The sequence below is a fragment of the Molothrus ater genome, chromosome 1 (genome assembly GCF_012460135.2).
Source record: "Molothrus ater isolate BHLD 08-10-18 breed brown headed cowbird chromosome 1, BPBGC_Mater_1.1, whole genome shotgun sequence".
In the NCBI taxonomy this organism is placed as follows: Eukaryota; Metazoa; Chordata; class Aves; order Passeriformes; family Icteridae; genus Molothrus; species Molothrus ater.
Genome location: NC_050478.2, coordinates 127,119,769 through 127,143,702, shown reverse-complemented (window position 1 = coordinate 127,143,702; position 23,934 = coordinate 127,119,769). Strand labels below are relative to the sequence as shown.

Genomic DNA, 23,934 nt, shown 5'->3' with positions numbered 1-23,934 from the left:
TTGTGTTTCTTTCCCAATATATCAATCATTAATTAAATATTTACACTTAATGACAGTAAATTAAATGTCCCTTACATGAGACTGTTTTGCCTGTAATAGTAGTTGGTTAGTGATTTCTGAAGTCTTTATTTCTACCCAGAGGTTTTCTCATTCTCATTATTCCTAGGTTCTCTCATGTCCCATTGGGGATGGAGAGTGAGCAGCTAGGTGGCTGCTTGGCTGCCAGGTGGGATCAACCTTTGAAGTTCTTCACACATATTTTCCCAGTATTTTTTACTGTCTGCCATTATAAAAAGTCAATCATCATTAGATTTTTCCACACTGATCTTCCTTACACCTTCTAGAAATGTAATGTCTGCTATTAAGATTCCTTTCCTTTCCTTTCCTTTCCTTTCCTTTCCTTTCCTTTCCTTTCCTTTCCTTTCCTTTCCTTTCCTTTCCTTTCCTTTCCTTTCCTTTCCTTTCCTTTCCTTTCCTTTCCTTTCCTTTCCTTTCCTTTCCTTTCCTTTCCTTTCCTTTCCTTTCCTTTCCTTTCCTTTCCTTTCCTTTCCTTTCCTTTCCTTTCCTTTCCTTTCCTTTCCTTTCCTTTCCTTTCCTTTCCTTTCCTTTCCTTTCCTTTCCTTTCCTTTCCTTTCCTTTCCTTCCCTTCCCTTCCCTTCCCTTCCCTTCCCTTCCCTTCCCTTCCCTTCCCTTCCCTTCCCTTCCCTTCCCTTCCCTTCCCTTCCCTTCCCTTCCCTTCCCTTCCCTTCCCTTCCCTTCCCTTCCCTTCCCTTCCCTTCCCTTCCCTTCCCTTCCCTTCCCTTCCCTTCCCTTCCCTTCCCTTCCCTTCCCTTCCCTTCCCTTCCCTTCCCTTCCCTTCCCTTCCCTTCCCCTCCCTCTTTTTTACTGTTTCCAAGTATGTTAAACATAATCAAAATAATTTACTGATGTAACATACCAGCATGTGCCCCAGCATAGCTTCTATTTCAGGCATTCAGGGAAAAAGAGACACCCAAAATCCTGTGTTTCCAGTGATTGATGGCCCACTTAAAATCAATTTGCTCTGTTTTGCTCTTAAAAAAAAGGAAAAAGTGACACTGGCTGAAAAGGGAAATACCTAACTTGATTGTCACAGAATTAGAAGATATGTGCTGGCATTGTATAATTTTTTTTTTTTTAATATAACTTCTATCTTGACAAGGAATAGGCACAGACATGAGCCACTTTTTTCTGTTGAAAAGCAAAACTATGATTATTGTTTTCTACAGTGATAAGATTTTGACCTCAAGCTACTTCTTTCTGCAGGGATAATTTGTCACCTTTAATTGCTAAAAGTGTCTGTGCAGGTGGCCATTTTTCTCTTGCACAGAATTTAGTAAAAGTTTGGGTCTAAGTTTGATCCCTGCTCACAGTTAGACCTGTCTAATAGTATGTGAATTGTGACAAGAAATCTAAAAGGATTTTGAAGGAGGGATGTTATTTTATAATGATGAATTTCTTCTTGTGAAATGCATTAAACTTAGGGTTCTTTCAGCATCTTTTGCTTATCCTAGCAGATACTTGTCAGCCCATAGGATCCAGGCTAAAGACCACAGAAAGCAGGAAAGAGTTTTTCAGAATAAATAATTTTCTAGTATGGAATATTGCCATTTGCTGGATTCCCAGGAATGAAGTAACAAGGAAACCAAGATATTACACTGATTTTCCTCTCACAGTAGCCATATCTTTCAAGTTACTGTTAAGCTGGTATGATAGCTTTTGGAAGAACGTGGATGAATTTTGGAGAATGGGAAACGCTGTTGGTGCAAAATCAATTAAATCATGAAATGCAAAAAGATCACAATAGGTCTGTTTCTTGAACATATTTATTGAGAGGAGCATTTAAATTTAACTCTCAAGATATGAATGCTAGAGAGTTAATAGAAGCTGGTGAAATTAAGAATCTCATTTTTTCTATCCAGTATCTTTAAAAAATAGAAGATGAAGAGCTTTGTTCAGTTTTGAGAATATGCCCTATTGTGTGTTGCCTTTATTGCTGGAAGGGAGTCTTTCTTTGTGTGCCTGTTTAGAAATAGAAAATAGATTGTATTTTAATGCAGTCCACTTGTTTACTTCATATTAGATGCAGGAAGGTGTATAATATTTGGTATTTATTATATATAGCCTTTAAAATGTTCAGAGGTCCTTAAGAGAGGGAAAGGAGCTATAGGACAGTTTCACTGAAGTCAAAATTACTGTGGCTTTTGCTAAAATAGGAGGCCTTCTCCTAAAGTAATCACTTTACTGCAGTATTTGTTGTGCTTTCATTAGAACTGATAAAAATAATGCAAAAAATATAGCAAAAGCAAATCTCCCACTTGTTTAAGAAAATTGGAAGTATTTGTTGTTAACTTCTAAAAAATAAGAAGTGTAAGGTTTTCCGATAATTTTCTGTCACTCCAGTGGCAAACTCTCAGTACAGTCTTCTTCATTAACTCATTGGGGAGGGCTGAGCAACAGGGATTGAACATGAGCCAGGGTGTGCCCAGGTGGCTGGGAAGGCCAATGGCATCCTGGCCTGTATCAGGAATAGTGTGGCCAGCAGGACCAGGGCAGGGATTATGCCTCTGTGCTGGGCATTGGTGAGGCCACCCCTTGAGTGCTGTGTTCAGTATTGGGTCACTTGCTTCAAAAAAGACATGGAAGTGCTAGAGCATGTCCAGGGAAGGGCAAGGGAGCTGGAGAAAGGGTCTGGAGCACAAGGCTGAGGACGAGCAGCTGAGGGAGCTGGGGTTGTTTAGACTGGGGGAAAGAAGGCTGGGAGGGACTTTATTGATCTCTTCAACTCCCTGAGGTGAGCCTGTGGCCAGGTGGGTGTTGGTCTCTTCTCCCAAGTTACAAGTGGTAAGATGAGCCTCAAGCTTTACCAGGGGAGATTTAGATTGGATATTAGGAAAAAATCTTTATTGAAAAAGCTGTCAAACATTTGTGGAGGCTGTCCAGGGAAGAGATGGAGTCACCATCCCTGGAGGTACTTAAAAGGCATGTAGATGTGGCAGAATAAAGCAGCCCTACAGTAGTGTAATTAAGCCAATTAGACTGTAGACAAAGACATTCCTTGCTCTTCTGTTGTGTTTTCTTTAATCTTTTCCAACAGAGATGTTTCTGTGAAGAGCCACTTCTCCCTCCACTCCTGAATACAGCTGACATTTTAAGTTTCTGCTTGGGTGCCATGCTAACAGGCTGCCAGGTCCAGTTATACTTTGTGTTACTGGTTCGTTTGGAATGGGGAAAATTGGGAGGCAAGCTGTCAAAACATGCCATGAAAAGCCATGAAAAGAAGGACTTTGTCATAGTAATGCAACAGAATTTGAAGAAAACACCCTTTCTTTTATCTGGGCCTTCTCCAATTTTTTTTTCTAACTGTTTCTGTTCTGACATTATTGATACCCCATTTCTCTGGGAAAGTGCATTCCCACATGATTCTTCTAGATTGTCACATAGAAAAGACATGTGACAAGTCCTGTAATGTCAGTCTGAGCCCTCTGTGCAGCCATTGCAGGCAGAATTCATCCATGTCCACATGATGCTCTCTGACTGCTGATTATGCCACATTATGATGACAGGGCATAAAAATGTTCCTTTAGAGAGAACAGAGGTTCACAAAAAATTTCATCAGTTGGGATTTTTTTCTAAAGCATCCTTAAAACCCTGTTAGGACATTGTAAAAGTAGAATACTTGCAAACTTTTTTTGGCAGTCTACTGAAAAAGGAAAACAGAAAGAAAGACAATGCAATAAAATAAATGAGACATAAGAATAAGAAGAACAAAGACAAAAGTTATGAAGAAATAAGACATAGAATATGTAGGAGAAATAAAATAGAGACAAAAGAAAGTGATAATGTATGGTTGCAAATATGTATTATTCTGTTGAGGACCAGTGCAATATTTGTGATCACTTAAAACTTGTGCAAAATATCAAGAGAAACTTTAAAGTGAAGAAACATTGAAAAAAATTAGTGGAATACCCAATTAAAATATGAGATAGAAAGGATTAGTTTCAGGTAACCTTACTTGCAAGTGCATGTAGCTTCTGCATGTGTTTGCAATGGAGTATGGAAGTCTCATGTTCCCTTGGTGTAAAGCATTAACTGTCCTGAGAATTCCCAGTACCCATCAAATACTGAACTCCCTGACCTGGCAGAGTGTATGGGAGAGCAGAGCAGACCAGTCAGCCTTAAGGAAAATCAAAGTTTTCCCATTGCAGAAGGATGTGTCCTTACTATGCAAATATTAGGTTTAAATGTAGAATTTTGAAGTCTTCTAGAGTTCTTCCAAATATTTAGGGATGCAATATACATGGTGTTGCCATAGAATGGTCATATCACCCTCCACATAATACAAGGTGGTGCATAAATTAAAAAAACCCCTAGTTATTCAGATTTTTACTCAGCTCTTATTTAATTTTATCCCTTGGTTTGCCAAGGCAGATGTTTTATTACTTGTCTTTGTTTGCTTCTCTGCTATGGAAGATTTATGAACAGCCTATATTTGGAGTTACAGACAGTTCTTTCAGCAAGATTCAATGACAGACTGACAAAACTTTAATTTTTCATTCCTACCTATGGCCAAGCTTTATTTCTCTGGTATAGCTCTACCAGGTGCCCAAAATGAACCTGATTCCCATTCTTCTCTCAAAGCAATATGATAAATAAATAAAGGGATGTTAACCAGGGCTTAGGTAGGGCTTAAAATCTTGAAGTCCATGAATTTCCCTGCAGTTATGTATCAGTCTCATATCCCTGGCAGAATGGAGTGGTGAAGTTGCAATGAATATTTCTGTCTGGCTGTAGAGTCCAGCCTTGATCAGCCATGGCAGCAGGGAAAAGGTGCCACAATCTCTACTGGCACCTGCTGCTTTTTTGTGTGCCTACAGAAATGCAAGCCTCAGTTCCAGCCTCATGAGTGCAGTGTTGCATCAGGAAAATGGTTCTGCTTCTTTTTACATTGGTACAAGAATTTGGCCCTAATGTAGGTTGTGTCAAAATAGAGTGTGTCCTGAGCTGAGTGACACTGGTCTTCATGTCATCATCCTTTACTTGCACCAAAGGAGCCCCTAATGAGTTCACAAGCACACTTTTGGTTTTTTGGGTTTTTTTAACCACATCAGGGCATTAGCTTCTAGCTTCTAGGATTTTCCTAGCTCCTTTCTTTGTTACTACAAGTCAGGGTTTCTTAAGGAGCTTATTTAAAATGCGAGATTGCTGCTGTAACTTAGGACTAATTATTTTACCCATAATCTTTAGAAAAAATTAATAAAATGTTGATATTAAAAATAGCAATGCTTTGTTTTCAATCTTGCATTTTTCCTTTGCTCTAAGGGTTTGGAAAATGTATCAGCACAGCTACATTACAATGTATACTTAGGCCTTACCCACTGCCAGTCAAATTTTGCTAATCTAGGATATCTGTCCTGAAAGAAGATGCACATGTACTGAACATGCAAAGAGAAAAACTATTTATAAATAACAAATGTATGTCCACGATCATAGGTAGAAGGAATACTTGAATACTGGAATACAGGAATATCCCTGTCCATTCAAAGGAGTGAAAGGCCAAATCTACTGGCCAGAGGAGCTGCATGGTTTTTACTCTCTTCCTAGAAGCTTTTGAGGATGCAGTATTAGCAAGGTACCACTCCTGCCTTTTCTTAGGAGCAGTGGTGGAAACCCCAGAGATGTCATACTACCTGAATTCTCCTCCATCCTGGCATGCCTGGTCCCTTTTTGGCTGTGTCCTGCTCCTCTTCCTGAGATGGGTGTTCTGCAGAGCTGGAGGTGGGGTACAGGTGACAGTTCCTCTGGTGTACACAGATACCACTCCCAAGTGACAAAGTGGGGAGTTGAGGTGGAGCGTTGAGCACTGGAATGAAGGGATCAGCTTGGATTACAGGGTAGATCCTTCCTCTCTGTGTCCATTGAGTGGACAGGCACAAAGCTTGTGTATGCTGATATCATTCAGCTGTGGGTGGTTTTCATGACATGAAGCTTCAGAGGACACTCTAAGGAGCTGGTGGTGTTTTGGGAAGCTGTGGGTCAAATATGAAGCTGTGAACACGAGAAGAGAGAAGGTTAAAGAAGAGTGGCAGGAAATATAAGCATTATGAAAATGGTTGTGCAGAGATGGTGGAAGATTCTCAGTACTGGTGATTTACTATTAAATAGACCTGTCACAACCCAGCTTTGTTTCAGATATGGCTTGATGGGGAGTGAGGAGAGATATGGTCTTCCAAGGAAAGCTCAGGACCTGTGTGTCCATGTACCACATCGCCAGCCTCTATCTCTGCATCCTGGACTCACAGTTCAATTTGTCTTAATTAGACAGACCACACATTCCATGGCAATGGATCCTTATTTAATGTCCCAATTTATGGCAAAACCCCAAATTGGTCATATCAGCCATTAGGCCTCAGTCTGAGAAAAGACAGTGGGTTTTGTAATTGTGGGTGTCACTTTCCAGAACTGCTCTGTGTCCCAGTTAGCTGCCTACACCTCGTGTGGCTGGTGGTTTCTGTTTTGTCTTTAGTTTTTTCTGCTTGTATTTGATGGTGAATATGACCACAGAAGATGAAAACAGTGGAAGATGTTATAGATGTACAGAGTAGGGAGGTTTGGCACAGCAGCCCTCCTGTGTTCTAACTGGCCTGTTACTGATTTTCAGTTCATAATTGATTTTCTACTCACAGGTGGAGGTGTTAGCAAGTATCTGGTAAAGATGGAGACAAAGGCATTTACTCTTTGAACAAAACCAAACTCAAATGCATGAGTTTGGAAGTTAATACTGAATTAACATTTTGGATGCTGAAATTAAACTCTTTGTTCAATGCAAAAAATAAAAAAAGTATTACTTAGCTTTGGTTCTGAGCACTAACTAGCATTGATTTCAATAGGTGTTTCTGGCTGTTCAGTGCTTTTGAACAGAGGATGTTCCTCTAAATGGGAATAGTGCAATTCATGGCCTGAAATAGTAATACCATTCTACTGCGCAGCATCTGATTGCATTGCCTTTCAGAGCAGAGAAAACTGCTGAAGAGAAAGATTTGTGCTGCAGAGAACAGAACAGAGAGACAACTTGTACTGTTTTCAGTGGCCTGAATTTAAATGTTCCTCCTGAGTGCACAGGAAACATGTCAATGTAAATATTGAGAAAGAAATACAGTACTTCTACTTTTTATCTACTGAACTTGGAAAATACCAACTGAGCCAACACTTGATAAAGCTTTGCCTTCCAAAGCAGTGTAGGTACATATGCACAGATATTTTCCCAAAAGGTTGATGCTAAAACTGTTGCTAGGACAAAATTAACTGTAGAGTCTATGCCATGAATATCACAGTACATAGTTTTTTCTCTTATTGGCTTATTTGTGCTCCTTAGCCTTTAAAATGCTATCTAGTTTCATGGAAAACAAGTTCTTGAAGCTGGAAAATCTGGAATTAAGCACAGTGTATTTGCTGCAAGTTTCAAAGAAAAGTGTTCCATCCACTTGATGAAGTTGTGGAGGATTAGGGGCAAGCATGGAGAAGTAAGCCTGTAGCTTTTCAGCTGGGGGGATTCTGAGCAGTGATGAGTAAGTTCCCAAGTGGGAAGCTGAGTTTAGGCACTGCCTAAATTACTGGAGAGATGTCATTGCCATATCAGTTTCCTGGTGTATCTGCATCCGTCAGTAGATTTTACAGAGAATGGACATTCTTCTGCTAGACGTTAATTTCTGCCCAACTGTATTCTCTCGTTTATGGGCATGTGCCCTACTGCTTATGCATCTCTGTACCTTTTGCATTATGAAGGAACACGAGAAATTGCAGTGGAACCTTCTTGCTAGAGAGGATACCATGCAATGTATGGTTGGGTGTGCAAAGTGTGCAAGCAATACTGTACATAGAGCTTCTTAGAAAATACCAAACTGAAAATATTGCAGCACGAGCAGTGTAATCTTTTTTTTTTTAATAGCTATTTCTTATTTGAGTACCTTTTCTTTTTAAGTCCTTTATGTAATACAGAGAAGGATGTTAGCTAACCATTTAATTTAGGAAATGAGCCTTTCTAATGTTATGCTTCTGTTTCATAAATTTCAAGATGAAATTTGATCTGACAGTTTACAAGGTGGAAGTGAGGAAGAACAATGGACATGGGCTGTGCCTTATAACTATAAGGCTGTCCATGTAATCTCCTTGAAAGGACAGGAAGAAAGACACCATTGCAGAAAAAAAAAACAACTGCATTAGTAATGTTTTATAATAGCATAGATGTTAACACCATCGGCTACATAAAGATATTTGGTTTGTTTTGAAGGTGATCTTAATGATCAGTGCTGTTTCAGTAAAGGCAAATGGTGAAACCTAAGGTCATTGCTCATATCAGTTCCTAAATTTGCATCCAACCTTTTAAAAGTGTTGAAACACAGTATATGTTGTGTTGAAACACAAAAATTTAGACTAGGAGTCAGCATGTTTCCAACTGAAACCTTTATTTCAAGATGCAACCAAGAGTCCAAAACTATTAAAATAATCACTATTATGATTTACTGTTGTTATTTTACTGTTATGGCCTTTGGAACATTAATTTTATTACAGGAGCCAGGAATCAAATAGAAACCTAAATGCCTTCTTTATTTTTTCATGAAGCTTTGTTTTAAAAGACTTGTCAAAAGGATGGCTCACTCTTACATGATGTTAAATGTAACAAGTTTAGGTGTTGTCAATGATACATTATCTTATGGGGAAAATAACTAAGTTAGTTCTTACTTTTGTATTCACTCTTCCTGTAAGTGACAGCTAAATGGGAATAAATTGCCTATCTTTTTCCAATTGTTACTTTTAGCCACCTGCTTTCTGAACTTCAGAGATGCTATTGAGCAGCCCTGGTGCTGCTTTGCTTCCCTGCCATATTTGTAGGTAAAGTCAATTTGTTTATATCTCAAACCTAATTTTCTTCTGGGAAATTAGGGATGTATTCCTCCTATCAGAGATGACCTTCAGTGTTTCTATCCTTCCTCTAATCAGAAAAAAAGACATATTGCAGTTCCCCGGTTTCCAACAGGATTAAAACCCTTTTGTTCTCTAAAACTGCGCAGTGTGATTCATGGGGTTGATTAGGCAGAAACCTTTTGCAAAGTTTCTTTAAAACTGCAGTTTCAAAAGGCTGTTATCCCTGATAAAATTTTGTGGTTTGCTATGTTCTCACATCTCATGTGTCAGGATGGCTCTAGGAACTAGCTAGTACATTCAACAACTGCTGGTGAAAATGAAGAGCATGAAAAATAAAATGTGACTTGCAGGAAAGCTGGAGAATTCCTATTTATGTGATTGCCCTGGATGAGTCACTGAAGTAGAAGTGAGATGGCTTGTGATGAGGGAAGGTAGCTGCCTCCAAGGGCTTTCATTTCAGTCTGTCCCTGGTATATTTGGTAGGAGGGACAGGAGATGGGATGAGAGGTAGGGAAAAACAGATGCTTTCCTTCTCCACAGAGTATCTAGGGGTAAAAAACCCAAATACTTGATGTGGTTCCTTGATGAGCCTAGCAGTTTTGATGAAGGGAGTTGGCTTCGTCAGTGATAATGTGGCATCTTTGGCAGTCTCAAGTCAGAGGATAAAGGGAATAGAGACTTGCACCTGGAGAAGGAAATGTTCAGCCTTCTCTTTTATTCATTTCAGAGCTGAATTGCTCTGAAATTTTAAATCATGGCACTGATTAAGCAGTCTCCTGAATGAAGCAGTTGTGAAGGCACCAACAACCCTGGAGAGACAAGAGATAAACTCTCATTTGACAGGCAGGCCCTGACCTGGGAAAGGCTGACATCAGTGTCATTGCAAGTGGTTGCTGAGAAAGCCAGTTAGCAAATGAATTGCTTTAGCCAAACATTCCTGGTATTAGAGGAACACCATGGAGAAATGGTTTTTGAATGCTACTGTCTGTTCTTAATGCAGGTCTTGTTCTGCTGAGATTTTGCTGAGATTTTCTTTTTTGTATATGGTGTATGAGAGGGCCCAGTTTCTGAAGCAGGCTTTTTGCTTTAAGATTGCTGGCAGCATCTGACAAAGGTGCTTCCAACTTCATGCTTTGGTATTAAGGCTCTCTCATTGTCTCATAAGCTGGCTAATGGGTAAAACAATTCCAGTTGGTTTATAAAGACACATCCACATTATAACATTAACAGGGGGGATACCTTTTGTTTTAAAGCTTTATTTGTGAGAAAAAACCAAGAGGAGCAAAAAAGCCCACAAACAGTCCATGATCATACAAGATGCTACTTGCAGGTTGGTGTCTGTGCTTGCCTCCTTGGGGCTCTGGAGAGCCTGGGGTATCAGAGAGGAGAGGAGAGGAGAGGAGAGGAGAGGAGAGGAGAGGAGAGGAGAGGAGAGGAGAGGAGAGGAGAGGAGAGGAGAGGAGAGGAGAGGAGAGGAGAGGAGAGGAGAGGAGAGGAGAGGAGAGGAGAGGAGAGGAGAGGAGAGGAGAGGAGAGGAGAGGAGAGGAGACTCAGAATGGGCCTTCAGAGTGGGAAAGAAGTTTGCTAGAGCAAGAGGGAGCAAACTTGAAAGGACAAGGCAGGGATACCCGACCCATGTCTTTTGGCCACACCTTTTGTGATAGAGCCCTGTCTTCCTGAATGCAGGCCTCTGTCAGGAGGTGATCATTTCAAACTGCTGCTCAAAGAAAGACCTAAGAAACAAAATGGAAGTGATTTCTTATCATTGTTGTGTACAGCTAGTTTAAATAGATTTTGAGTTATTATTTGTATTCCTGATTGAAATGTTCAGGTTACTGCATCTGCAGTAGTTTCCCGATATTTTTGCTCTTGGAAGCTTTCCAAAACCTGATTGCTTACATTATTCCTTCACCAATGTTTTCTTCTTAAAAAAAAAGAAAAATGAAAAAAACCTCTTGCAGAGAGGAGTCCACATAAAAATAGTTTTTGAAGTGGCTTAGCTCAGTTCTATGAATTTTCTTATCTGCCTTTTTCTTATGTGTGTGTTCCCTTAGTCCTGAAATCATGGGGGTAGTGGAGCAATATGAATGGAGAAATATCAGAGAAAAGCAAGGAGGTTAAGATTGGGGGATCTTCAGAGTAGTGCCTTTTGCTTGGTGGGAGCATGAGGAGGAATCAGAAGAGAGCTAAGCATGGGAAACAGGAGACTTGCTGTGGTTTTACAGGGTCATCCAGATCAAAGACAGCACTTACTATCTGCTGAGCCTACACATCCTGAATCATGGGCTATTTGTATGGATGTGAAGATATGGAGATGTGAAAATCTGTAGTGAGTTAATATTGTCTTTGTGTGGAAACCTTTTAGGCATTTAGTATCAGAAAAAAGTGAAAAAGGCAGTAAAAAGGAGGTCTATGGTTCTTGCAATTTTGGAGTTTCTGGCAAAACCTGGAAGCAGGAATTTTAATTTTTAGCTTTGTTGCCCCCAGTGAAACACAATTTTATCAATGACTCTTTCTGAGTAGTGATGAGCAACTAAATAATCTGTGTGAGCGGTGAACTGAAGCACTGATGAAGAAACAAGAATGTCAGCTGTAAGAAGGTGGTAATAAAGTGCTTCCTGTCAGTCTCTTTCCAGAAGCCTTAAGATGCAAATGAGGGAATAAGTCTCAAAGAAAATTCAATCTAGCTCCACTAATGACTAGTGAACAAAATGAGAGGAGAAAGGTAAATTTTCTTTGGACTGACATCCAAATCTACAAATCTAGCCTCAAATACCTACCACCACTAAAAAGTTTAAAATCTTAATATTTGACTGATGAGGTCATTCACAGTAGAGAACTTTATCTTTAAACTTTGAAAATGCCTTCCCTGAAAACCTTGGAAATGTTCTTTGTGGGAGAAACAGCACCTCAGGCTTATGAGGGGTTGTGTGATACATATTGAATGCATGCATGCAAAAGTGTGTCTTGGCATAAAATTGATTTGTGTCATCTCGCTCCCTGGAAATCATTCCAAAAGTCACTAAATTTGCTTTGTTATGACTTGAAGATCTCAATTATACATTTAATTGCTTCATGGAAGGCAGTTTGGCAGAAAGGTACAGTGAACGTATGGGTACTTTAAAATGCAAAGGCATTTGGGGTAAAAAGAAGTAAGTAGAGAAAGAAGTCATATCAGATGGCACTGGGAACTATTTGGGAATTCTGATTTTGAACTTTTAGTTAGGCTTTTTCCTAGGTATTGTAAGTGTAGAACTTGAATAAGAAGTTCTCAAGCCCTTGTTTTTTTTTTCCCCTACATAATCTCTGCTAGGAGCTGCATTTTACAGAAATACATACCAGTGCTGTAGCAGATTTAGGAGATCAGAGTCACAGTGAAGGAAACCTACAGAAGCAGTGATTTGCTGCAGTACAATATTCTCTTACAGCCCTGCTGCATTTCTCCAGTCATTAAAATTCTGCTGCTGCAGTTTGAGTAGGGGGAAGACCTGAAATGGTTGAACAAAATGCAGTGAACATTTCTTTATGTTTATGTTTCTAAAAGATACTAAATATAATTCTGGGAGGGAAAAGTGTTCTTGTGAAATCAAGTTTAGCAGATGCCAGGTTCAGCTAGCATCTGTCCTTATCACGCTAAGTTTATTGGTAAAATTGACTGTTTGTTTCCTGTAGGAAGCATTATGCAGGTAGGGCAGGTTTGTGTTTTTGCCAGCTTGCTGTGCTCAAGAGTCAGCATTGATTTTATAACAGACCAGCTCATCAAAATGCTTGTAGTTTGCTGATCTTGATGATCAAGCCAGAGTTTTAACTCTTGGCATTCTCCTCAGTGCAAGGTTTTCCTGTGCTGAGAATGGGCAGTGGTGCCTTTTGTCTCCACGTGCTTGTGCAGCTCTCACCTTTGCTCCCAGGACTACATCCAGATGTAGTTCTGTGCCTAAAAATGTGCAGACCTTGATCTGGTGGACATTTTCAGTAGCTGCTTGCTGGATGAATAGGAACATGATTCTAATTTGGCACTCATTCAGTGAATTCTCTTTTAATGTGCTTTGGGTGTATTTTGAATGGATTCCTTTTCATCCATTACACTCCTTTCACAGAAAATGTCTTCTTTTGCTTTCCTTCTCTGAAAGTTCACTTCACTTTTATATGAATCAAATGAGAATTACCAGATCTTTTATTTTCATAGTGACCCATGTTTGAATGGATGAAAAGTCAGAGTGATTGTAGTGAATATTAAGAAATCAATTTTTGTGGATTGTAGAGAGTTTTTTATGGTTCCTGAGTCAGTATCATTGTCTTTTTTGTTTTTTCTTGCTGAGACAACTGGAAAATAAATTAGGTCTGTTGACTTTTCCTGATCTGCTTCCAATCATGGATAGCTTTAAATCCTTTTGATGGGGCCATTTTCCCTTAGGAAAGTAAAGACTGATCCAAGTAGGACTCTTGTGTTGCTCGGTTAGGAAAGCATCTGCTTTTTTATGTATGCAAGGATTGTTTAGCTTTCTTATTCCAATAAAGTTCCATGTTGTAAATTGCTGCTGTGTTACCTATTTACTATTTAGCATAAGCAGAATCAAAAGGGTGCCATCAAAATAAATTATCTTTTTGCTTCCTCATAACAGTGTCTTGAAATGATCTGTGATTATTCTGTTCCTTCTCTGCTCTGCCTGTTTTTCCACTTCCCTCCCAAACTCCCTTTTTCTTCAAAGTTTTATTGCTCTTTTTTATTTCTAAAGTGTACATATATACGGATATATTATGGGATGGAGATTTTGGTTCCTGATGAGGTTTTTTCTTTCACATCTTGCAATTGATTTTCACAGAGTAGGATTTCAAATGTCACCGGCCCTATCAGCTTTTCACTAAGTTATATAACTTCTTGATTTCTCAGCACTCTGTAAAGATGAAATGTAGTAGCTGCAGCACAGATGAAGATGTCAGTTCCCATACATAACATACTGTATCTACCCCTTCTCCCCTGTTTGTTACCTCTCATTTTATAGAAGGAAATTACTGATTTCTACCGTACTAACATTAAAAGCTTTATATTCTCAGAATGTATGCATTGTAGTGATTTACTGAATTCCAAGCCTTTTTTTCCCCTGTAGTATATACTGCAGAATAAATGTAATGGAAGGTCAAGGGACTCTGTATTTTGTTCACATTAATTATGAGTACAACGATATTCTAAATATATATCTTCTGGGCACCCAATTATCTTGGAAAAGCTGTGGGACTGGATCAGCAGGAGGTCACTGTAATGATCACTACTAAGAAAGACACTGGACTGGATTTCTGTCTGATTTTAGGTATCTCCAGATGAATCTTTGTAGTTGTTTTAAAATATTTCTATAAAATACAAACCGGACATTAATCTTACAGCCAGACCTAGTCTGTTAATTCTGGAGTTAGTTTACCAAAACCAGGCATTTTTCTAGAGGGAATTAGTATTTTAGACAAAATTTGGGAAGTATAAGAACTTCCCAATCCAAAGCTTGACTACCTCTGGGTTTTGACTTTGTTGGAAAGTTGGGGGTTTTGTGCCTAAACGATTCTGAAAGTCTTGACTTCATTGAACACTGGAGGTCTGTGCTGAAGCAGTGAGGCTTGAGTATTTATGCTCCCAGGGTTTCAAGGAGAGGACCCTGCCTGGTACACGCAGCTGGAGCAGAGCCATCCATCCAGTACAGCAGGCAGGAGCAGGATATGCTCAGTGAGGGCAGGTACCAAACTGTGCCTCCATCCAGACTGGATGGGCAGGAGAGTGAGCAATCCTACTGCCTTTTTCCTTTTCTATTCCCTTGAGTTTTGTGTAAAGATTTTAACAGATGTGTTCTACCACTAATGTGGTGAGAAGTTACCCTCAAATTTACTGGGGGTACAAATTTACTTACCTGAGTGAAGTCTATATATATACAGAGGTCTATTAAACAGCATGAAGGGAAAGGATTCCAATCTCTTATTTTTTTATTTTCTGTTGTGTTATATTCTTAAGTTCTTCTTATTTCTTACATTTTTCACATGTGAGGTGAAAGAGGTTTTACCTTTCTGTGCCTAAGAGCAATTAGCAAGGCTTAGCCATAATATTTTGATTTCCTAATAGCTCCTTTTCATAGAAGATTAACCAAGGAAAACAACCACACATTGTGAGATTAGTTAAATACATCTTGAAATACTGCCAATACTTCCTGAAAAGGAAATGTGATTTACTGATTCGCATTTAGACAAAAAGCATCTGATTTATCTAACAGGACTTCTAAAATCTTGACAGTTTTATTGCATGCATCTAAATGCAGCTTCCATGTTTTAGCTTGTACGCTGTTTCCTTACAAATTCTGATCAGGTGGCTGTTTAACACTTCTGCCTTGGAGCTGAGCTCTAGTTAGGAAGCTGAATACACAAATGTTTCCAAACTCACTTGCTTCATTTAACATACTGTGGCCTCATTTGTCTTCTGGGCTCTGGTTGTGATTCTTTCAAACTGTTTAAATATCTCCTTGGCTTCTTTTTTTCACACTGTTAGGCGCTAACTCCTCATCTCCTCTATTTCTCTCTTCATCTATCCATTGAGGCTTATGTTTGATCATGGGGATCTTAACCTGGCAATGTCAGCCAGGCACCAGCCTTGAGGTGTTCTTTGTTCTGGACTAGGGAAAAAAAAAACTTCACTGTGCTTTTATAAGCCTCAGTTTAGTGCTTTTTGATTGGATTCTTCTTTCATTAATATCATTTACTGTACCTATGGATTGCCAGTGTCTGGCAGTGGGTGCAGCTGCAGTGCTTATTCTGCTGTCTGGACTTATTGATTTGAAAATTAAAATAAAAAACACTGAAGGGCAGCTGTGTTATACAATCTCTTGTTTCTATGTTTGTCCACCTCTATTTTGTATCATTGTGAGCAGAAAAAAAATAGGAAAAGATTGTAGCTTGTCACAGGCATAAATCTAAATGGTGGTTCAAGGGAAAGGTCATCCATATCTACTGGAGAGGACATATCTTTACTTCAGTATGAAACTGAATTATGGCTTTAGACTGTCCTCTTGAATCTCAGAATGTGCAGCCTGTGAGTCCCACCTGCAAAGGGAAAAGGCATGAGTGGTGGTGAGGTCCTTCCCAGCATACACAAGCTGCAGCCTGGGAGCAGCCATTGCTGCCTCTACAGAGGCAGGGGTGGCTGCCTGGAGTGCTGCTTGTCATCCCCTTCCTTCCTCTTCTTCCTTTCTTTGCCTCACTCTCTCCCCCACCTGCAGCTGAAAGGTTAAAAAGGTCCCTAATCTGTGCATAAAGCTTGGTCACCTCATTTAAACCTGTTGCAATGTCACTGCAGGGTGACACTGCCCTTCTGGGTGTCTCCACTTCTTGCTAGGAGCATGTTCCTTCCTTCTCAATCCACCAAGACTGTGGTGGTAACTGCTCCTAAATGTCAAGCAGCTCCTCTGTAAATGTCTGGGAAAGAAAGAATAAAATACTTGTGCTTATTGCAGTGTGCATGCCCAGGCACTGTGGTCCCAAAAATCCTTGCCATGCTCCTGGACAGAGAGTGCTGTTACTGAAGACAAAACAGCTCAAACACTGCTGACCAGGGGAGTTCATTGAAGCACAGGAACACAGAGGCAAGATGTGTCCTGAAAAAAAACTAAGGGAAAAGCTGAGAGGGATCATTTTTCTTTGGTGTTGCACTGAAATGTTTTGTTTTCCAAGATCAGTGCCTTAAGGCAAGGATCTGAACAGGCTTGTATCATCCTGGGCACATTCTTGCCTCTCAGGCATCAACTACTTCATGTTTATTCATGCAATTTTTTACAAGGCTTCTAAATGCTCTACAACATATTCAGTATTTTAATATTTAAGTGTTTTTATGGTATAGTGAGTTGGTAGATAACTCCACAGAAGGAGGCAAGCTGTCTGCTCTTGAACTTCAGCATGTGCATGTTTCTACTGAGGCGAGTGGTCATTGGCAAGCTGTGACCTGCCTCCACAGCTGGTTCAAGAAATACAGTTCTGCCAGAGTAGGATGCTGAGAAGATCCCAGGTACCTTCACCTCCTGCAAGTCAGATCTTTCTTTTTACTGTCGACATTAAAATTGACAGCTGGAGATTTACATCACATGTGTGAAAAAAGGTTGGGTGGTATCACTCGATAAACCATGGGGTGCATTGATGGTCACCTCCTTCCCAGGATGGAGACAGCTGAGCCACCTTGCTGGTGGCCTCAGCATCAGGCAGGGACCTAAGGATGCCATGGAATCAGTAGCCCTGTCAGGAAGCTGGGAGAGACTCAGGAATACACAACTGGTTTATTAAAGACTGAGCAGTAACACACTTCATCATGCTGCTCTCTATTCTAATTTGGCTGGCAACATTTGTCAGAAGAAAGTTCAGCTTCTGCAAAAATGCTGACAAACTTGATAACTACAGTACATTTTGTCAAGTTGGGTTTATTGAACACAAAAATTAAAAATTAAGCCTTTGGTCTGTAGATAACAAAATGAACTTTATAACTTGTAAAATACAAGAGTACCTTCCTTTCTTAGGCAATGTCCTTTCCTAATGCTAAACTATTAAAAGTATTATAGAAACAAGGTATAAATTTTTTTTCAGGAAAAGCCTGAAAAATGTCTTCTGGTGTGCTTAAATATTTTTTAAAAGTAGATTTTTAAAAATATACACCTTCTAAAGAATCTTACATGTTTATATAAATATGAATTATGTAAGTACTGGAGGACATATTTATTTTTTCTGTGACAGATGTAAGTGGAAAGTCCACCCTACCTGCTTGAAGTTCAGGCAAGAGGGACACCTGTGTCACCTCCAGCAGCCCACAGCCCTGGCACTGTACACAGACACGGCCTCCCAGCAGGAGATCTGGTGGTGACAACATTTTCTTTAGTCTAGGAGTGCCTTATTTCCACTAAATGGAAAAAATCCAAATGAATCATAGCATTTTTATTGAAGATGGGTATTTTAAATTAGTGGAAATCTTCTAGCTGTATCTTCAGTGGCTTCTGGCAGCCAGTGATATGCTTTGATCATTGCACATGCAATGCAAGCACATGTCTATGCCTGCTTGAGCCACATTATTCTCTCTTGGGGATGCTCATGCCCTGGCTCCCACTCCTGCAGCTTCTGTGTCTCCTGTGGCTTCTGCTGCTTGGTGCAGCAGAGCTTACCCTCGTGCACAGTCCCTTCTGCAGCCAAGGGGGAGTATCATCATCATCATTGTGGGCTGTGCCTGGAGGGTAAAAACATAAAGAAATACCTTTACAACCTTTATTCTATTGTGAACACAAAGTAAAAAGTTGTTGAAAATGTTCCTCCTACTTCCACAGAACCGAGAAACAAAGTAGTCGTGTGGGTTTTCCATTTGTTTTTAAATAAGTAAGCAGTATTTCACAACCTATCTGTTCTGAAGTATGTTTCTCCTTTATATATAGATTCTCAGTACAGCCTGTTATTAGTCAGCTTATGAAGGGGCATTTCTTACTTCTTAGGATGACAAGAAATGAAAACATATATGCCCAAGATAGCATTTTCTCCAAAGGTGCCATTAACAGACTTCCTGTTTTCTATTTGTGTCTGGAGGGTCCTTACCAGGGCTCTGGATCTCAGCTACTGTGCAGCTGCAGTGTCTGAAAGAGCAGAGTGTGGGCTGGCATCCCCACTCAGCCCTCTGGGCCATTCTGGGAGCCCTGGTGGAAGTGCCAGAATCTGCTTGGCCATGTTGAAGACCCTGGGTGAAAAGAGAAAGCTGGATGTACTTAATCAGAGCTCAGTGCTTAGAGCAGGAGGGTCTCCTGACAGAAGGCAGACAGAAGGATAATTTTGTCTTAATTATAAAATATTCCTTTATATTTGAAGACCTTTATTTCCCATCTAGTATAAGCTAACCTTATTTATGAATAAGAAATGCAAAAAGAACGAGATAAAAATTTTTAAAACCTGTGTGGCCAGTACATGGTGAAACTCCCTCAAGTAAACAGAGCTTAAATTAACATTTTTTCAATAAGGATGTGGTGTATAGATCAAATATTCAAAAAAGCCAAGCAATATAAAGCTAATTTTATACTGGCTATATGTTTTCTGCACATTTCACTAAAATGCTAAAATGATACTTATTATTCAAAACACTAGAATTATACATAAGTTGGAAGGCAAAAATTCAATTCTGCTTTGGTAATGATGATGAAAGATTTCTCATTTTGCCTAGTCTTTAACTTGCCTTTGACAAGTTAGGTGTCTCCACAGAGATCCATGTGATAGAGTTATATCCTGCAGAACACTCTGAGAACCAGTTTATGTTCCTAGCAAGGAGAAATTCTAGATGTTTTAGCCTCCTCATAGAGACTTTGCCCAAAGGGCACTTCAGGCTCAGTACAAGGGTAAATCTTGTTGCTCGAGGAAGAAGACGTTCCATTTGGAAAGGAGCATGAGGAGAGTTTGGATGATTTCTTGTGAGATTTGTGCTTCTCTGCCCTGGAGTGAGTCCCCTCCTCAGCCCTGTGATCTGTTGGCAGCTCACAGAGCATGGTATTTACGCTCTGCAGCATGTCTTAATGCCCTCACCAAGGGCTCCCTGGCTTGCTGCACCTCTGGCCCCAGGGCTGGCGTTCAGCTGCCAAGCAGCTCCCTGTGACAAGGCAGAGGCATCAGGAGGCAGCACAGGATGCTCAGCTGCAGGAGGAAGGCCAGACCGAAAGGTCCCCGCTTGCCTGGATGCACTGCAGCCTCAGGGCTGTTGTATCTGCCTGGGCTCAGATGTTGCTGGCTGGATCTCAATCACTGATGGTTTATTATCAATTCCCCTTTCACAGAATGCCTTTATACCTCACTGAATTTTTAGTGGTGAGATCAGAATGTCTTATCCCATTTATATCTCATGGAATAGAGATAATAATGACGTATAAATTAGTTTTATATTTCAAATGAGGTCCTAAAGTTGTTTCAAGCTGTATGACTTACCGGGCAAGGCAGAAGAATGTGCAGATTTGCATTTCCATATCTTGTGACAACATATCCACAGCCTGTTATTTGAACCTGAGCTGTGGTTGCCTGCTGTGCTGATGATTATTTGTTGAGATGGTAGAACTAGAACACACAAATCTGTGGTATTGTAAGAGCATTGTAACTTTCAACCTGCTCTGCCATCTCTCTGAGAAGTTAAAAGGCCCTTTTGCTTCCAAATTTGACTACATAAATGTATGCATGTTATGACTGCATATAGCACAGCAATCTTGGGAACATTAAGTGCCCAGGGATATTGCAGCTGACTTGTAAACAACTCAGAAAACAGTCAAGCATAGGGCTGGAATCAGAAATGTAAATGCAATTGCCCGAATTAAAGTCCGTGGATAAAACAGCTTTGTTGATGTATAAATTACCTGCAGCTAGCACAGAAAATAATTGATACTATGACAAAGTTAATTACATGGAAAAATATTATGAGTTTGTATGGCTTCACTGTAAGCAAGGTATTCTGTATGTCTAAGAGTATACCGTGGAGCTCCCAGACCACTGGATATCCTGGCCCTTGAAAACTCTCAATTCAGTGTATGGGAGGGAAGATGGTAATGTAAGATGTGATCCTCCACAGTACAGGATGTGTGACAATCTCACAGTAATTTTCAGGGGAATAGGATCTGGGTGCTGGTTGCATAGCCTATAATAAAGAAATTTCGGAAACTTCTAACCAGGTGAAGACTTAGAGATACAACCTTAAAATAGTCTGGACAGTTTGAATCCATCTTTATAAATAAAACTGCAATAGATACAATCCTGCAGCATTAATGAGACAAACAAGAATGAAATAGAAATCATTATCACTTTTAAACCATTATGCAAAATTTTTCTGGGCTTAATATGACAGAGCTGGAAATTTCAAGACCCATGAAAATTGTACTGAAGTAGATTTGCATAATGCACTGGAAGAGCTTTTGTGAAAATGGAACTAGTGGGAGTTATTTAAATAACAGTATAGCAGCTATTAACAAAATAGTGAGATTCAAAGTAGTAATTTACTTTACACATCTCTTCTAAAACATGTCCAGAATCAAGATATCTGTCAGCAAATAGTACAGCCTTGCAACCCACCTTCTCAAAATTCTGAAAGATCAAGAAATTCTCATCCTTGACAAAACACCAACCTTAGTAGCAGAGCATATTATTTCCACCATGTAAAGCAGCTGTAAAATATTATACAGCCATGGAGAAGCCATATGTTCTTGAGCTGTTAATCCTTGCACAGGCTTAGGCAGGAAAAGAAGAATGAATTGTATATGCTATGACTATTGGAGTTGAATTATGTATTTAGTGTGATTGCTGCCATTTTCCTCTCCATCATCATCATCATCACCTCTCTCCCTGCTCCTGCCATGCCTCATCCTCCTGGATGTACATCTCCAGGCCCATGTGTGGTGTGGAGAGCACTCTGACTCCTTTGCCCGTGGACTCACTAACGCTTCTCTCCCAGGCAGTGAGAATGCCTTGTCACACTTGAACCACAAGTGGATTCTGGATTCTCCCGCTTGGAGTTCATGGATCTAACCTGGCAGCCACCAATCTTTATGTCTTCTGTAAATGATCCTCCAAGGGTTTACCTGTAGCAGTGCTGTCATGCTCCCAGGAATAATCACAAGGTTTGTGTTTATTTTTGTAACTCTTTATTCTGTGATGTGTCCTTGAAACCCATGAGGCTCCAAATTTGTCTATAAATCTTGTTAAAAGGGTGTGGGTTGCTTGTTCCTCACAGCAAAAAAAGCTATTTTTCAATTATTTAGATACTATTCATCTTCTCCCTGAAGCCTGGTCAAAACTTCTGGTTCGATATTGTCCTTTGTTATAGAGTGAGGGATGGTGGCGATTTTCCTGCATGTGCTGTGGCCACAAAAATAGGTGGTTTTGGTTTGCTTTCTGGTACTCTGACAATTAACAATTGCTGTGTCTTTGCATGGTAATTTTTAGTAATGTGTATAAAGGAAAAAAAAGGGTTTTGTATGCTTCCTCTACTTGTTCAAATACATAATGCTGAAAGTATAAAGCAAAATACAATATTGAAATGCCTCTTTTTTCACATAGCTCTCATGCCTGCAATGCTTTCTTTGCTGAAGCTGGGCTCAGTGTTACATTGTTAATACATACCTGCCACTTTGAATTGCTTTGTGGGCTGAGTAGGTGTGAATTCATTCCTAATCCTTCCCCATCGCCACCCATGTGAAGATCACGTTGTGTTTGCTCTGCACCGTCAAATGATCTCATATGCTGCTTGCATTTTCTGAAAACTCTGCTGCATGATCACACATTAAGGAACAGGCTGAAGGGCTTTTCTGCAGGTTTTTGTTTGTTTACTGTGAGACATTGATTTAGCGCCGTCCTAAATTCTAGTTTGCGTTCTGGCGTTTGGTTTCTTCTCCTCTGCAATTCATAATGGCCAATTCAGATTTGAATTGCAAGTTTGTTGCACTCGGTTGCCTGCAGTACTTGGTAGTGGATAATTAGTGATAATACAAAAGATGGAGCATGCACTGAGTGGCTCTTTCCCTGTGAAAAACCTCCACCTTCCAGCAATCCCTGGCTCAGGGAAATTGTTTGCTGAAGTACCTGCATGCTTCACAGCCTCTAATGGATGCTTTCTGCCTGACTCGTGGCTTTCTTTTCTGTACCAAGTGATACTCCTGGTCTGTACAATTATTTCTGTCGTGCAATTATATATACACCATTCAAAGAAGTACTTTGCTATGTTTGCTCCAAACATGTTGCTTGCCTTCCTTTGGTTGTTCTGCAAGTTCCATCGATGTAAAACCATTTGCCTTCCATCTTTCTGAGTGCTGATGGGGTGATTCCCTGCTGGTAATTCCTTCCCACAGTCTGTTTCACCTTGCGCCATGAGGAACCAACTCATCATCATCACAGGTGTTTTCTTCTGTGCCAGTCTAATTCTGCTATCTTCCTTTTGGGAGGGGTTGGCCAGAGCCATAGCCAGGTCATACTCAAGAGCATTAAGCAAAAGATTTTCTAGCAGCCCTCCATGGCATTGCCCCATGCTGCAGGCAGGCAGAAGTGTGGTAAGTGGAGCCTGACTGCAGACCTCAAGCCTTTTGCTTGACCCCTCTGAACTGCCAAAGCAGGCAAAGAATGCCCCAGCCATGTACAAATGCAGATTTCTGTCCTGTCTCTGGGGTACAAGCAGTGTGTCCACAGGAGATTAAAATAACTTGGGGGCTCTCTGTGCAGACATCAGGGGGTTAGGCCTTCTCCTGTGTTTAAGTTGCCAAGCCTTTGTAGTGTTGGGTTTAAAACAGAAGTTTGCCTGTTTTTTGGGTTTTTTTTTTTCAAAATAAGATAAAACCTGGCTGTCGACATCAGTTTGAATCACATTTCTTGCTACAAAGAAATCAAATTCATAACCAGCTCTTCTGAGCATTCAAAATTCCTAAATGCTTCTCTGAAGAGTGAACATCACTTTTCTAATGAAAGGTTTTGCTTCTCCTATTAACTGTGTAGTAAATCTCTGCAATAGTCACAAGGGGCACAGAGAGGGGATTTTTGTACTCAGTAGATAAGAATGAGCTAGGTTTTCCTCCAAATCTTTGTTGCAGTAAGGGATTTTTTCTTAGAAATTCACAAAGACTTAATTGTTCAGATTCCCAGCTCCTGAGATGCTTCTTTTGTCTGTTTGTTTCCACTGTAAATGGTTTCTTCTCTTTTTTTCCCCTTTTGTTTCAGTCTGGACTACTAGCCATGAAGGTTTTAGATGCTTTCAGGATCTCTTCAGAAAATAGTGCCTTTTTTTTTTTTGTCATTCTGCTTTACAAAAGACTCAGTTTGACATTGTAATATTAAAAAAAATGCATGGATTTTGTTAAGAATGGAATAGGTTTGTGATAGTAAATGCCAGGAATGAAATCCTAATGCTCATAAATTCTACAGCAGAGTTTCTGGGTAATTCACTTGCCCCAGGACTTCCTATATGTATGGCCTACCAAGCACATGATGACT

General features: G+C 40.0%; 1 protein-coding gene across 14 annotated transcripts in view; it reads left to right on the top strand.

Moving 5' to 3' along the window:
• The window catches only part of OXR1 (oxidation resistance 1), a 355,346-nt gene that overhangs the window by 193,120 nt on the left and 138,292 nt on the right, over positions 1 to 23,934 (top strand). For 2 of the 14 annotated variants that reach the window (XM_054517164.1, XM_036378724.2), the window contains exon 3: positions 21,410 to 21,575. The exons of 11 other annotated variants lie outside the window; for them this stretch is intronic. In XM_054517164.1, the coding sequence (XP_054373139.1) occupies positions 21,517 to 21,575 (59 nt within the window). In that variant the 5' untranslated portion in view covers positions 21,410 to 21,516. The remainder of the gene's footprint in view (positions 1 to 21,409; positions 21,576 to 23,934) is intronic. One more of the 14 variants, XM_036378726.2, reaches the window with a different exon arrangement.